This window comes from Alligator sinensis, unplaced genomic scaffold (genome assembly GCF_000455745.1).
Source record: "Alligator sinensis unplaced genomic scaffold, ASM45574v1 scaffold1156_1, whole genome shotgun sequence".
Lineage (NCBI taxonomy): Eukaryota > Metazoa > Chordata > Crocodylia > Alligatoridae > Alligator > Alligator sinensis.
Genome location: NW_005842296.1, coordinates 1347519 through 1363543, shown reverse-complemented (window position 1 = coordinate 1363543; position 16025 = coordinate 1347519). Strand labels below are relative to the sequence as shown.

The window sequence follows — 16025 nt, the reverse complement described above, 5'->3', positions numbered from 1 at the left end:
GTGCTGCTGGGGATGGGAGGAGCCCGGTCGGGCCTGCACCGACCAGCAGAAGTGGTGGCGGAGCCGTGTGCCACTCGGGACTGACCAGCGCAGGTAGAGGGAAAGTGCAGCTGAGCCCCTGCCGCTCTGGCTGGGCTCACCCTGTCCCGAGTGGCACACGTTCCACCACCACCTCTCCTCCCTGGTGCTGACTGGGCCGGAGCTGCGGCCCAGCTGCTGCTTCCCCTCCCCAGTGCCAGCCCAGCCCGACCCTGCATGGCCCGAGTGGCATGGCATGGTATGGGGAAAGCCTGCCCAACAGCCGCTTTCCTGGGCTTACCTGCAGGGCAGGGCCCTGTCCAGTCCCATGCGGCAAAGCAGAACCCGGTCCAGACACTGTTTCCCTTCACCGGTGCCACAGGTTCTGGCCCAGCCCCCCCCGCCCCTCTCAAGTTGCAAACGTGGCCTGAGCTGGGGCGGGGCGAGGCCAGCTGGGGCAGGCTGAGGTCAGGGTTGGTTGCCTCGCAACCAGAGCCCAAGTAAACAACCTGAGGTGCTGCAGACACTGGAGGCTTTTAGAGAGGCAGGCGCCATTATGTGGGTTTTGAAGGGGCTCTGCGGGCTGGAGAGAAGTGCCTGGCAGGCCGAATCCTGCCCGCGGGCCATATTTTGCCCACCCCTGTGCTAAGCTGTACTCCTGCTCAGATGCCAGGTGTCACTACTCTGCTCTGTCTGTCCTTCAACATCCACCCTTGTTCAGAGGATGGATCTTCAATCAAGCTTGTGGTTGCTTAGGGGTTTTTTGGGTTTTTTTTACAGGTGGCTCCATATTTTTTACTGACCTTACAGATAAGGGTTTTTAGCCTTTTCAAGACAGACAGTTGGCAACCCTGCTCAGGATGCATAGAGAATACAGTCATTATACTATAAGGCACTGGAACATGAAATAAGAAAAGATTAAATAAAGGCTTATTTTTTTATTGCACATTCATGGACGTATTGGAACTAGAAATCCCATTAAGATTAATGAAGCTGCAATAGCACGAACAATTTTGGCAAGCCTGAACCAAAATGTACAATGTTTGCCCCTGGGAAAGTTGTTTTATTCCCCACCCCCTGCCCAAATCCAACCTTAAAACCTATTTTATTATACTATTTCTTCCTGTACTTCTTATTTTCATCCTAAGGCTATCAAGTATAATCTAGCTAACCACGGCTCCTAAAAGTAAGTGAAGAGATGCACAAAGTATAGAGAAAAAATTGGTGTGTGTCTAATGAATATAATGAAATCCTGGTTTGTCGTCTCTCATTATTTGCTGACATTGATCTGTTGTTTCCTTGGACAACTGTGGTCTGGAACAACTGCTTCCTACCATAGGATAACAAAAAAAATGTGTGAGGGTGGGGAGAAGGGGCATTATTTAGAATGCTGCTATCTCAATGCTGTTCAGTGTGCAATAAAAGACAAGCCGATCTACGTGCAGGAATACAAAGCAATCTTACAGGTTGATCATTGTCGAGTGCTTTAGAATTCAGGCTGGCTGTTGTGATACCTGGGTTTTGTCATTTATTACACAATTTCAAACACACAGAAAAGTGTTCACCGGTTAAAATGTTTATACGCAGGTGGCGTGCTGAAGAGCACATTTCTCCAGCTTATGGTAGCCTTCCTACTTAATACGCAGCTGTCAGTATGGTCTTCCCTTTGATAGCAGTGCAAATTCTATGTGTAGAGAACAGACTCGGACCCTAGGGCACCCCCCTGTGCACATGCCTGACGCCTTCCCCGATGAGTTCTGGAGCAGATTCAGTTAATCAAGTCAGCTTCGGCGTCGTTTATTCAACATCCCTGTGCTTCAAAATGGTGGCGGGGCACTTTAACTAAAGTTCATTGAACAAGCTTTAGTTGGCCTCTGCCACCATTTTTAAGCATGGGACACTGAATACATGAGATGCTGCGGGTGCTTTAATTAGAATAGCTCCCAGGAACCACTGTAATTAAAGCAGTCCCTCTCCCCTCCATCATGGTGCACGTGTAAAGATGCCCCTAGAATGCAGTTTGAGTTGGAGTGTTACCTTTTGCCATGGAAATAAATTAAGAGGAAGATTTTTTGTCTTGGCTGTGGTACTGCAATGAAACTACTCCCTGTTGCCGCCACTGTGGAGCTTTTGGTACAGAGAAAAAGTCAAACATAAACCCAAGACTTAGAGATCCACATCTAAATATGATCCCTGCTTGATAGCACAGATCTTACCCTCGCCCTTTCTCAAGTGAATGAGAATATGGTGCTATTAATCCCTTACTAGTCATTCTAATACACTGGTTTAAAATACCAGAGGCAGACGGCTGGGGGTAGATTTGCACCTTTATAGACTAACTAAATCAGAGCTGTATAGTATAATCTTTCATCAGAAGGCTTTCATCAAATGCTGTGCATGGGCTGCAGGAAAGAGTTTCTGAATTGAAAGCAGTAATCAGAATACAAAGGGTAGGGAAGGAGGGAGGAAAAAGGAGAGGGCACTGTTGAGAGAGACAAGGTAAGCAGGAGAGAGAAAAGCAAAGTGCTTAACCCATTGAGGGATACAGGGTTTATAAAAGCTAATCCAGGTAATGGGATAAGAATCTGTAGGCTCTGTTTAGACAGTGCTTAACACAATCAAGTCTGTGGATGATTTCTTGTTCTGAAATATCCTGTTCAAGTTCATGTTTAAGGATTTTGTTGTCTAAGAGCAGCTGCTTTGAGGTCATTGTGGAGTGGCCAGGGAGGTTAGTGTTCTTCCACAGCTGTATCTCTCTTTCTAGTATGGGTGTCAGATCAGTGTTCATTCATTCTTACCTGTAGGACTACCCCGTCCATTCAATGTAAACAGCAGAGGGGCACTGTAAGCAGGTGATGGTGTATGTGACATTGGGAAAGGTGCAGCTAAATGAGACTTGGTTGTTATAATCCATGTTAGTTGGTTCAGTGATAGTATGGCCTGTGTTGATAAGGGGGCATAGCTGGCATCTGAGTCCAAAGCAAGGTCTGGTGCCTTGGTGAGAATAGAAGTTAGGTATGTCTGTTGTTGGAGAGACACCATTTGAGTTTGGGGGACTGCCTGTAAACCAAGACAGATTTGTCCTCTATGACTACCTTGAGATGGTCATCATTTATCCAGGAGAGGTTGGAAGTCATTAATGGTGTGTCTCATGTGTTCAAGCTGGCTGTAAGTGACAGCCAAAGGGATTCTGTAGTTCCTTTCTGTGGGTTGGCTATTGCAGCAAGTTGAACGAGGTCTGAGTCATCTGGTTTGGTTGATGTGAGTGGCTACAGTTTTAGGATTGTATTGCAATTGAAGAAATTCTTTCTCCAGATCTTTAAGCTGTGCATCCCAGGTACTGGGATCACAGCAGATATGGTTGTAATGTAGAGCTTTGCTGATGGATCTAGTGTGCCTATGAAAGCATGTCCTATACATCTCTGATTTAGTTAGCCTATAACAGTGCAAATCTTCCTTGCCTTCTGCCTGACTTCAGACTAATAAGACTAACCATGAGGCCTGTGCAAATAGGAAAATGTTCAGTTCGGATTCGGCAGATTCAGTTCACTGTCCCCATTCGATTCAGCCAAATTGGCTTCAAAAGATTCGGTGCTGATTCAGAGAGATTTGGAGATTTGGATGGGTCAGGGAGAGGCAGGCACAGCCGGGAAGCTGCAGGTTCTCTGCCGGTTCCTCCGGCTGTGCCTGCCTCTCCCTGGGCGGGGGGAGCTGCGGGAGAAGCTCCCATGGCTGCCCTGCCCGGCCTGATCCCCCACCTGGCCCAGCCTCCCAGCACTTAAAAAAAAACACAAAACAAAACAAAAAGCCCCGCACTCACCGGCGGCAGGAGTGGCAAGTGGAGCCTCTGGGCACCTGCTCCCAGTGCTGCCGCACCTGCATCAGCACTGAGAGTGGGAGCTACCCCCTGCCACTGCTTACCGGGGGGCATGAGATTGGGGCTGGGGCTGGGACAAGCTGCCCAGCTGGGGCGGAGGGGAGCAGATGCGGGCGCTGGGAGCAGGGGCTCTGCCCTGCTGCTGCTTGCTCCCTTCTGCCTGGAGCGAGTCGTGCCCACATCCCCCCTCCCCCAACCCCAACAGACTTAGCAGCTGGAGGCAGCTGTCTGCTGCCTGTTTAGTCTATGATCAAATCTCTGAATCAGCTGAATCTTTTTCCAAAGATTTTCCAAATAGATTCGGATGCTTCGAATTGATTTGGAGCTTTTACTTGGTCTCCCAATTTGATTTGGATTCAGAGCTTCGGTCCCCGAATTGGGCCGAATCTCCTCCAAATTGAATCAGCTACCGAAGCTTCGCACAGCCCTACTAACCACCTCTCTTTATATAAGAAAATCAGTAATGGCTCTCTCTAGGCGCTTGTGAAATTCTATGATAGGAAGTTTCCCTTCTTTGAACCAGGAATGTTAATGACAGTCAGTGAAGCCAGATCCAAATTGTTCTTGTAGGCTTCTAAACAGGTTTAGCATCCTAAAGAACAGAAAGCGACCCATTTCAACTACATTCCAGCTTCCACAAACCTTCCTAGGTGCCTTGAATCATTATGTGATTCCTTTTTGGTCATAAAAGGCCCCTGGATATCTATATTTAGGTTTCTCAATGTGCTCTACAATGATTAAGATCAAGCACATAAGCACCTAACTCCAACCTAAGGTATACTGTGATCTGGATCAGAGGTGGAAAGTGCCTGAACTTCCTAACACCTTTCATAGACAAGCCTATGAACTTCACTTCATAAATCTACTGGATACAGAAAACCATGGACTAAATATAGACATTGGATTTATGGCACATTGTAACGTGCCTAACATTTGATAACCCTAGGTAGCCTGTCCGCATTTTACCAGCCACATTTTATCCCCAGTTCAACCTTCCTGCTCCCCACCCCCAACCTACCTGTCTCGCACGTATTGTCTCCCATTCCCTCTGATCCTCACTGCCAGGCATTTGCATTTTCACAGACCTGCATTTTGGCTTCTGTTCCACCCAGAAGAGCACACAAAACACCCGCAAACTCTCCCTATGCCTGATGAAGGGTGTTTGTGCCCCAAAGCTTGCAAAGAACAATTTTCCCAACTATTTACTTGGTCTAATAAAAGTTATCACATCTACCCAAAGAACCTTGTCTGCCTGGAGTTCCTAAAGCATTTGGCATCCACAGAACACACTTAACGTCTGATTGACATCAAGAGCATTGAATTCAGTACAGAGCACTGAATGGGTACTCTCTAATAAAGGGGCAGAGGGTAGTGGTCATCTGTTGCCTAGTATCAAGTTAGTGGTGTAAACACTTGCCCAGGAAAATGGAGATTTGGTGGTAGGACCTCCTCAGACTGAGGAGCCTAAATATACGTCTCTCACTTCTCAGGAAAGGGCTCTCTCTGATTGCAAGTTTATAGATAGTCAGGGTGAGGACATCATCCAAACCTTGTGTTACAGTGTCATTAGGCAGTTGGGAATGCAGATCAGTACAGCCAGAATGAGTATAAGGAAGGGTATAAGGACCCTGACTGTATGCTAGTGATGAGGGTACTCCCTTGAGAGGAGTACTGGGTTCTGGTCTTTGTTCCTACAACAGTTTTTGTGTTTTCTGTTACATAGTCATTGGTGAAAAACAGAAATAATCCTGGCAGCTGGGAGCAGAACACAAGGTCTCACCTTTCCAAAGAGGGTACCCTTTGTTTTGGGGCTTAAATAGTTATACTCCCTCTTGTGCTCCTCTCCCATGGGTCAGCGAACCATCTGTATATGCTCTTGTAAGTCTTTGAACCCCATTGTTTGGACATTTAATTAAAAGTTCTCATACTTAGGAGCTGTCTTGAATGTGGAAATGCTTTTATACCAGTGCTGACTCATAAGTTTCCTTCCTTCCTTTCTTCCTTCTGTCTGTTGGTTCATCCATCCTTCTGCTGCTTCTCAGAAACTGGGGGTTGAGTTTGTTTCTTTTTCTTAATTAAAAAACCTAAACATGATAAGAGAACGAGTTAAAAAAACAACAAAGCCACAAATGTTCACTACAAAAAATCTAGTTTTGTCAAAAAAGTCTTGAATTAAATGTTTTGGCCAGCTCTACAGGTCCACACAGCATTCACACAAAGGGCAGCTTGTGGAGGTAGAAAGTCCGCTTGGCTTTGGTGTGCATCTGGGAGCTTAGGACTACTTCCTGGGTCATTCAGTCTCATCCCTGCTACATCCTGCACCACATTATATACTGCCATTTCTTTCATAACTTGATCAAATGCCTTCATAAAGTTATTTAGGCGTGTTGCCATCACTGTCTCCGTAGGGAGGTGGTGCCAGAACTCTGCTCTGAGAGTTGAGAACCTTGTTCTGATCTCTGGCCAAGTTTATTCCTAGCCAGTTTATACCCATTTGTTCTTGTGCCATCTTTGCCTTTTAGTTTAAATAGTTCTCTTTATTTCCCTGGTGTTTACCTCCGGAGGTATGTACAGACAGCAATATAGCCCATGTTTTTCTTCTGGTAGACTAAAATGACTAAGTGCTCTCAGCCTCCAGCCATCTGATAGGCTCTTCATCCCACAGATCATCCTAAGCAGACCTTCCCTGAACCCGTTGAGTTTGAATGATCTTTTTTGCAAATAGGGGACCAAAATTATACACAGCATTTTCAGTGAGCTTGCATCAGAGCCTTGTACTCTGGCGTTAACCCTTGGCATGTCCTAGGATTGCATTTATTTTTACAGGCTCATCACTTTTGTGTCCCATAGTCATCATGATATAATCTACTAGTAAGCCCAGGTCCTTCTCCTCTTCACTCATTTCCTATTCATGAGCTTCCAGATTCTGGCAGAAATTCCGGTTGTTCATCCTCAGGGACAGACTTTGCACTTTGCACTGCTAAATTTCATCCCATTTCTATCAGTTCAGTCAGTTTGTGTCATTAGAATTACATCAGTGTAGCTCGACTCAGGGAGATTTCATCTTGTTTCAGCCTCAATTTCAACCTGGTTGTAATAAAAAATTATATTGACCAAGGAATATTTCAGGAGAAATCTTCATATCATAACCATACATTCAGGTCTCGTCTCAGACTGCTTCCTTATATGTACAGCATTAAAAATCCAAGTAATTGATTGCATGCAGGAATTTAAAAAAATAGCTTCAAAGTGGACAAATGCCCCTCTGAATGTTTGTTTTGATCCCATGAAAAAATCTAGGAAAAAAGAATAAAATGTTAACTCTGGAGGTCAAAATATGACTTACAGATCAAATGTGAAACAGTGGTATTGAACAGAAATATGCCAAAAGTAAAAAAGTAATTATGTTTTGAGTGCTACGACTGATCCACAGAACATTGAGGTCTATAGAAAGACTTCCACTGATTTCAAATGGCTTTTGCTCTTATTTTAAAGGACTAAAATACCAGTAGAGATGTCTATGAAAAAAGCAGGTATATTGGTTGTAAATAAATGATAAAAACACGGAACTGAAAGGGCACTCGCTGTTGTAGGCAATCATGCCATATCCTTCTTGACAGGCCTATCCCATGTCAAATTATGCTGTTTATAAACCAAAGCATCTTAAAACTAGCTAGGTTTTTGCTACTGCTACTGTGATGGAAAGGCTGTTCCAGAACCTCTTGGCTCTGATGGTTGGGAACAGGAATGCTTTTCTAATTTCCAGTTTCAATGTCTTCATATCTAGCTTATCTCCATTTGTTCCTGTGCCAACTTTATCTCATGTCATCAGTAAACTTCATTAGCACACACTTAGTTTCTGTGCTAATGCCATTAGCTTCTGGGATTGGCAATATCTTCACCATCATTTTCAGTGCATCTCACAATGCAGCTTCTTGAAAATATTCTTTTTTAACAAAATAAAAACCAAGTTGAGATTTATCAGCCTTGAATTATTTATCCCACACACTTATAAGGTCTTATTCATCTAAAGGAGAGGAGAATTTATATGGCTGTTTACAATGCGTACGATGTACTTTTTATAGATCAGAATAGCCCCTAGCAGAGGCTTTTATTAGCAAAATATGTACACTCAGCAGATAGTAAAAGTCAAAGGCAGTAACAGTCAAGGCAAAAGGCATTTCCTGGGGATTAATGACTAGCTGGGAGAAGTCGGATGGCTCAAAATGCCGCTGAGTGCCATTAAGTGCAGCTGATGATTAATGCCCTCTGCTGAGGTCAATATTATTGTTATCAGCTGAAAATCAGAAAAACCCAGATGTATGGGGGTTTTTTTTAAACTGGGTGACGAAGTTTCAGTTGATATGGGACACACGGGATAGTTTGCAGAGCTAATAGCTTGTACATTAATCAGACAAAGAGCTTGAGTTCAGTAGCATAACTTCAAGAGCGTGACTGGGGGTGGGCAAGAGGGGCATCAGTCCCAAGCACCAATTTAGAGAAGAAGCAGCCACAGTCTGGAGAGTTCATGTCATGGCAGGCAAGAAACTCCTTTGCTTTCCGGTGCAATCACCCTCCGTCACCCCTTTCCTGGGTCTACCCAAGATGCTGGAATAGCTAGCTATGCCTCTGAGTTCAAGCAACTATGCCAGCATAAAACAGAACAATTAGCAGAATACGGCTCACAGTGCTTTTATGAGTTCCTAGCATTTTATTCAAGTTCCAACTCATAATCAGCTTTTCTGAAGACACTCCAGTGTCTCTCCTTCGGTGCTTAATGACACGGTACAGACATTCAGGGGGGCTAGGGGGAGGTTAAATTGGTTCAAAATGCCTGCCCGGTATCAGGTAAATCAGGATGTGGGGGCTAGCAGGAAGGTTGACGGTCCAGCAAGCTGGAAGGGTTTGAGGGTCTGCCAGGGAATGGGGGGGAGGCACAAGCCATGAGGGGTGGGGGACAGCATGACCCATGGGGGGGGGGGGTCACCCCCACACCCCTCCCTCCTGCCCCTCCCCACACTGGGACTTCCTTGCTTGGCTCCAGCAGCAGTGAATGCTGATGAAAGCGGCTGCAGCTTGTGAGATAGGGCGGAGAGTCCTGGCTGGAGGAGGAAGAGACAAGCGGGGCAAAAAATAACCCAGAGTGTGAGGAGGCATGAAAAGAGCAGCCCCGGGGCGGAGGACAACAGCTGGGATTTTCCAGTCCTGAGGCTATGCGGGGAAAGTGTACAGAAGTACCACGTCCCAGTTTGACCTAAATTGAGTAAGTCTGATAACACAGATCCAGGTTTATCTTAATCCAGGTGTTGCAATTTTTAAACCAGTTTGGGTGCAGGGAACTTCTGTTCAGTTCCAGGTTTAGACTGATTGCTGGTCACTGGGGCTGGGGCTGTAAGTGTAAGGTCAGCACCGGGATGAGCTAAATTTAGATTGGGGAGCCATTTCAAACTCGATTTAGCCTCCCCAAATGTCTGTACCTTGCCAGTAAGAGTGCCACTAGCATTCAGAAAAGTACAGGAATTGCCCTCTGCTACCCAGGTAGCCACTTGAAATATGGTTTCTTCTCCCTTATTTGCATTACAGCACAAATTTGGTCAGGGCTGAAAGAGCTGGTTATGTCTCTGTCCCACAGGGTAACAACATGCTGCATAAAAAAGCCCTGTCTCTTTTTAGTTTCAAACCTCTCTGCTGGTAATTTCAGTCGCTGCTCCCTAGTTCTACTATTCTGGGACTTGGTAAATAAGAGCCAAGTTCCCTATTCACTTTGTCCACATCCTTCATGACCTTAAAGACCTCCATTAAATCCCCCACCAGCCTTCTCCTTTCCAAACTGAAGAGCTGTTTAATTCTCCTCTTACGGCAGCTGCTCGATACCGCTGATCCTTTTGGTTGCCCTTCTTTGTACCTTTTCTGATTGTATCTACTACATCTTTTGAGATGTGGAGGCCAGAACTGCACACAGCATTAAAGATGTGGCCTCGCCACAAAATTATATAATGTCCCATATTTTTTTTGTTTTGTTTTCAGTTCCCTTCTTAATGATGCCCAGCATTTTATTAGAGGCATGGATTGTTAGCAGTATCTGTGCATTTAGGAGTGCTTTTCGATAAGTTTTTGGGGTTTAAGTGCCCTTCCTCATGACCCGAGCTGACCATCATAGTGACTCCACCCCTGGAGGGTCATCTTAAATTTCATTAGGTTTTTTGGTTGCCGCTGCACGTTGAGATGATGTGTTTAGAGAATGATCTACAATGCCTCTTACCTTTCAAGGTCTCTTTTCTGAGTCATAATAAGGGCTGGGTGTGTAAGCACAAAGAAAGACAGACCCCCCTCTAAAGGTCTTAAAGTCTAATTAGCCATGAGATCTGACTCTGAGTAATGAAGACAGACCTTCTTTCAGGAAGGCTTAAGTTATTTTCAGTTGTTACTGGGGTGCTGTACTCCAAAGAAAGATTTGCACACACGTAGCCATCAGCAGCGTGCAACAAGTTGTTTAATTGATTCTGCAAACTCCAAGAACTAGCCTCCGTGTTCTTGAATACTACCTTGCGGCAGCAGTAGTTTGCTGTTACTGTACTGGATTGCAGCTCACTGGTTCTGCATACGTATTTCCACAGCGCGGTCCATGCTGGTGCATTCATTCACTGAGAACACAGAAGAGATTGGCTCCCTGCTCCGACATGGCTTGCATTTGCACAGAATTGCACTTTCAGGGAAACGTTGGATCCTTCAGCCGGATCCTGTGTGGACAGACTTGTCTGAGAATGGTGTTGCCAAACGCTAGCAAGTTTGTACTGATTATGTGTGAACGGAGACCTTGTAAAGGCTCTTACACTTGCTCCTCCCAAACCAAGCCTGGGCTCAGAGGAGCTTCCCAAAACAAGGTTGCTAGATTTTTTTAACAAACTATTTTCACTAATCTCGTTCTCAGAAATCGCTGGACTGTTCTGTCAGGCATGTTATAAAATATTTAGCCTGAGGTAACACCTGCACTGGAAAATTTCCATCCAAGTGGTTTATGGTATCACAGTTTATAAGCAACTTAAAAGATGTATCTTATAATGGGAAGTGATGGGCAGCCATGCTGATAGGTGGTATTGCCAGGTGGTTTGGTAATACAGACATACCTTCATATAGCATGCTCCTAAAAGACAGGCTGTCCTGCTTCAGCTGCCCTTCAATCCACTTCCCTGTCTGAGCAAAATGATGCAAAGAAGCCACAAGATGGGTGACAGAGTGCAGTCTAGTATGAGCTGTCACCCACAGGGGAGATATTTTTCAGAGACACGGTAGAGAAAATTACGTGTTTCATAGTTTTGTAGTCAGGGGCTGGAAGGGACCTTACAGGTCATTGGGTCCAGCCCTCTCTCCCGTCTCCTTTCCCTTAGTTCAAAAATTAAAGAAAAAAAAGTCAATCGCCCTCTCCTAGGATTCAGCTCTTACTTTAAGAGGCTTATTCGAGTGATGGCAGGAGTTCTCGCCATGCTGCAGCTCCTCCTCCTCCTCCTGCTGCAGTCCCGCACTCCCATACACTGACACATCAGGACCAGGGTGCTAATTACCTCCCCAGATGTACCCAAATCCAACACAACTCGGAATTTAAGATAACCACTAATAATTAGATTGTGGATTAATTATAAATTATATTAAATTGGATTGTAAATACATTTCATGAATTAGATTATAAATTTGTTATCATCATTTCTAAGTCTAAAATCTAATTTTTGGAGGGTCATCTTAAATTTTTCCCTTCAGCCCTTCAGCAGGGGAGCAGAGGCTGTGGGAGACAGTGGTTGCAGCTCAGGGTCAGAGTCAGAGCTGCAGCTGCTGCTGTTTCCCTCTGTTCCTTGTACTCTAATGTGAGGGGTTTTATCCCCGTGTTGAATGGGGAGGGGAGCCTCATCTTATATCTGAGTAAATACGGTATAGCCATTGATTTTTTTTTTTCTGCCCCCCCATGTCATCTGTGGTCTTTTCTAGTTGTCTCCTCGAAGGACTCAGGGATTGTTTTGGCCCATTAAAGCTAGAGAAGTTGAAAGAAAATACTGATTTCAACTGGAGAAAATACAGGTGTATCGGCCAAAATCAGAGTATTATGATCATACTATACAGTGGTTTCCACCTGATACGTGTTGCCCTGTGTGTAAATTATGACATATGGAAATAAACTGGGACAAATTTCTTAACTCCTGCTTTTTCCAAAATAGTCACAATTCTTCTCCTGTGGCAGGAGGGTATATACTATTCTGTGTATCAACTGATGTTATAAATTCTGTATCACTCGAAACCTTAAAATCAAAATTGGAGGTATTTCTGGAAGAGACACTATAATTCCCTGCAAGTTATAGCCTTGATGTAGGAATTGCTGGTGGGTTTCTATGGCTTGAGTTACACAGGAGGTCAGACTAGATAGTCACAATGGTTCCTTCTTGCCTTAAAGTTTCCGAATCCCTACCTCTGTAAAAGACAATAAGCAAGTAATGTCAGTATTGATTAAGGGCTTTACTGGCCTATGGTGATCTCAACATAGCCTTGAATGCACACACAATTTCTAGATTTTACAGATTTTGTAAAGTTGTAGGATACTTGGGATTCTCACTGATTTCAGTATGGGAACCTCAGGTTGCCTGTAGATGTGCAGGGAGGCTGCGCTGACACGCTGTAATTACAGTGCGTCAGAGCAGATTCGATTAATCTAGTCTGCTGGAGCTTGCTAATTAGCGCGCTTCATTAAGCCCCTGCATCTCGTGTATCAGCTCTCCCATGCTTCGAAATGGTGGTGGGGGCAATTTAACTAAAGCTCACTCGACGAGCTTTAGTTAAAGCGCTATTTTGAAGCATGGGAACACCGATGCATGAGAGACTGCGGGCACTTGAATTAGAGCAGCTCTTGGAGTCGCTCTACTTAAAGCCACAGAGCACATGTAAAAATGACCCAAGCGTACCTTCATACATTTGTGGTAAGATTCTTATTTTACAGTGCACTAATATCATGTGTCTTGAAACTTTTGAGCTATCAAGATCCAGGTTGAAAGCCTGAATTGTCCTGTCTGACCCATCAAAATATCGGTGTTTTCCATCCAGTTTGTTCAGGTGCAAATGGCTGTGCATAGTGCCAGCCAGTAAAGGATCAGGTCCTGTATTAAAATCTTTTTAGAGCACTCTTCTTGCAGGATCAAAGTATACACGAGAAGCTTGAACTTGTAAGAGAATGCTGATGGTTCTGGTATTTAGTCCAGTCTGAGATTTTGGCTTGACTAGTCCTAATGATATAAAAAAAATCCCCAACTTGAAGAAGGACTGTCTGTGCCTGAAAGCCTGTCAGACATCTCTCCCAACTATACAATTGTTCTAATACAAGGTATCACAAAAAATCCTTGCATCTCATACATTTCCTGATCCATCATGGATACAACAACACTCCAGCCCTCCCGACCCCCCCCCCCCACCCCCCCCCCCCCCCCCCCCCCACCCCAGCTTTACTGCTTGTTTGTGGAGAAAGTAAGAGAGGGAGAGAGGTGGTATATATTGAGGGCATTCTCCTCTGAAATGCTGCTTCCACAGGATGCTGCTCACAGACTCTTCATTTTATCCAATGACTTTTCAATATAACATGCATAAGCAGTGATTGGGGCAGGCTAATCAGCTCTGCCTCTCAGCAGTGCTAATTAGCGTACCTGCAAACTCCACGTAAATGTGGCTACACTACTTCAGGAGATGGCACACGTGGAGCAGCATAGCATATCTGAGCAGAGTGCAGACATGACCTGAATGAAGGTGGCCAACTTGCAGCACGTGTGCCAAGTGGCACAGGAAATATGTGTGGGGCAAACAACAGACGGGGGAGGGAACGGGCAGCACAGTGGCAGATAGGGCAAGAAGCAAAAAGCAAAGCAGCAGGTTGGGCAAGGGGCACAGGCCAGGAGCAGACGGTACGGAGTACAGGGCAGGGGGAAGAAAACAAAGCAATCAGTTGGGGATTGGAGTGACACGTGGGGAAGTGAGGGGCTAATTTGTGGCATGCCTGATAAAATAGGTTGGCCTCCACCAATCTAAATCATACCTATCTCCTACTTTAGGCACTTAAATCCTTCTGTGGATCTAGGCCTAAGTTACTCTGAGCCTAGTTCAACGCTTGCCTGCCCTGGTGCAATTCCTTTGGATTGATTTATACTCATGTAAATGAGGTCACAATTATGAGTGTAAATTGCAATTTTTTATCTTTTTCACTTTGACTTCTAAAAGTTCCCATGATAGTCACATAGATTTGATATTAATAAAAGTTACTCCCTAATTTGACCAAAGTTTTTTATTTGCAGGAGAAATTTGAGGGCTTGTTCCGTGCCTATGATGACTGTGTGACTTTCCAGCTGTTTAAAAGCTTCAGGCGTGTGCGGATAAACTTCAGTAGTCCTAACTCGGCTGCTCGTGCTAGGATAGAGCTGCATGAAACACAGTTCAGAGGGAAAAAGCTAAAGCTATACTTCGCACAGGTAAAAACCTTTTGACTTGAAATCCTTTCTCTTATTACCTCATTATTGGGGTGGTTTCTTTTCACTATTGCATAGATGCAGAAACATGGCCTAGTAAAACTGAATGAAATTAATATCAATGAGCAGAATTGGTTCTGTGTTTTTTGTGGTCATAAAAAGGCTCCTATAAGATGCTAGAATTTTCTCAGCTCTGTACTGAACCTACAAACTCAATGTAGAGTTTAAACTAGGCAATAGGAAATCTGAAGGGGGGTGGGTCTTGAATCACCTAGCTCTGGACTACAGGGAAGAAGCTATATTGGATTGGGATTTATGCCCCCAACTTCTCTTGGATGTAGGTTCCTAAATCATCCCTTTTAAAATGGACACTGATGCAACCCTTTTATAAACTACAGGCAACCCCCGCTTAACACTGTTTTGCTTAGCACTGTTTCGCTATAAGGCTCATTTTAAATAGATAGCTGATGCCACTTAGCGCTCGGCGAGTTTTGTTATAACGCTTGCAGTCGCCATCTTGGGTTGTCAGAAACTTTTTGATTCACTTAACGCTAGGTTTTGCTTAAAATGCTCAGTTTTTCAGGAACCAAATAAGAGCGCTAAGTGGGGGTTGCCTGTAATTTAGTGGCTAGTGGCTGTTTAGGCACTTAAATGAACTAATTATTAGTAGGGCTGTCAACTAATCACAGTTAATGCATTAATTGTTGTTCACATTAATTTTTTTAACGCATTAATAGTGCACATGGTTTTGGAGGCCGTATCTAGGCTCTACTCTGTCGCTGTCACTGCCACCACCAGGCCGCCCCAAGGGGCAGCGATGGCAGCCAAGAGGACCACAGAGCAGCCCGGGTGCATGTTCTGGTCAGCTGCATCGGGGGGGAGGGGCACACACAGACACAGACATGCCGCCGCAGCCTGCAGGGGGCCAGGAACGCAGCCCAGCAGCGTATGGCACAGCGCCCAGCAGGTGTGTGTGTGAAGGGGAGGGGGTGTTGGGGAGGGAAGAGCATGGGGGGCAGATTGAGGCCCCCATGCTTGGAGAGGGAGTGGGGCGGAGGCAGGGACAGTGGCAGAGATTGGGGTGAATGGGAACTCGGGGTGGGTCATGGGATGGTCAGAGCCTTGGGCAGGCTCCCACCGCTGCGCGCACTCCGGGGGGGACACGGGGGGTATGTGCCTCCTGGATTTGTGTACAGGGCAGAGGCAGGCTGAGGCTCTGCACCCTGCTGCCTTTGCCCCAGGAGCCACTCACTAGCTGTGCCACGTCCCCTGCCTGCCTGGCAGCCGTAGGCATGTGGCATTGCATGGCTCCCGGGGAACAGCAGAAGGGCTCAGAGCCCCATCCCATGGTGGTGGCCCGCCTCTGCCCCATGCACAAATCTGGGGGGCACATGGCCCCCATGCCTTCCCCTGGGTGCACAAAGCGGTAGGAGCCCTTTGCATTTTCTAGATGCCCACAGCTCCACCTGTCCCGCAACCTGCCCTGGGGCCCCATTCACCCCTGCCTCTGCCCCACTCCCTCTCTCACCATGGGGGCCTCGATCTGTCCTTCCCTCCCCCACATCCCTTCCTTTTCACACACTTACCTGCTGGGCAGTGTGTGTGTGTGTGTGTGTGTGTGTGTGTGTGTGTCTGCCTAT

General features: G+C 45.7%; 1 protein-coding gene and 1 long non-coding RNA gene across 6 annotated transcripts in view; one reads left to right on the top strand and one right to left on the bottom strand.

Annotated features, from left to right (window-relative positions):
• The window catches only part of LOC112551025, a 1840-nt gene extending 1442 nt beyond the window's left edge, over positions 1 to 398 (bottom strand). The window contains exon 1 of the long non-coding RNA XR_003095134.1: positions 320 to 398. This is a non-coding gene — a long non-coding RNA (uncharacterized LOC112551025). The remainder of the gene's footprint in view (positions 1 to 319) is intronic.
• Positions 1 to 16025, top strand: part of RCAN2 (regulator of calcineurin 2) — a 182649-nt gene that overhangs the window by 138578 nt on the left and 28046 nt on the right. For all 5 annotated transcript variants that reach the window (XM_014522083.2, XM_006028215.3, XM_025209598.1 and 2 more), the window contains one exon: positions 14215 to 14388. In XM_014522083.2, the coding sequence (XP_014377569.1) occupies positions 14215 to 14388 (174 nt within the window). The remainder of the gene's footprint in view (positions 1 to 14214; positions 14389 to 16025) is intronic.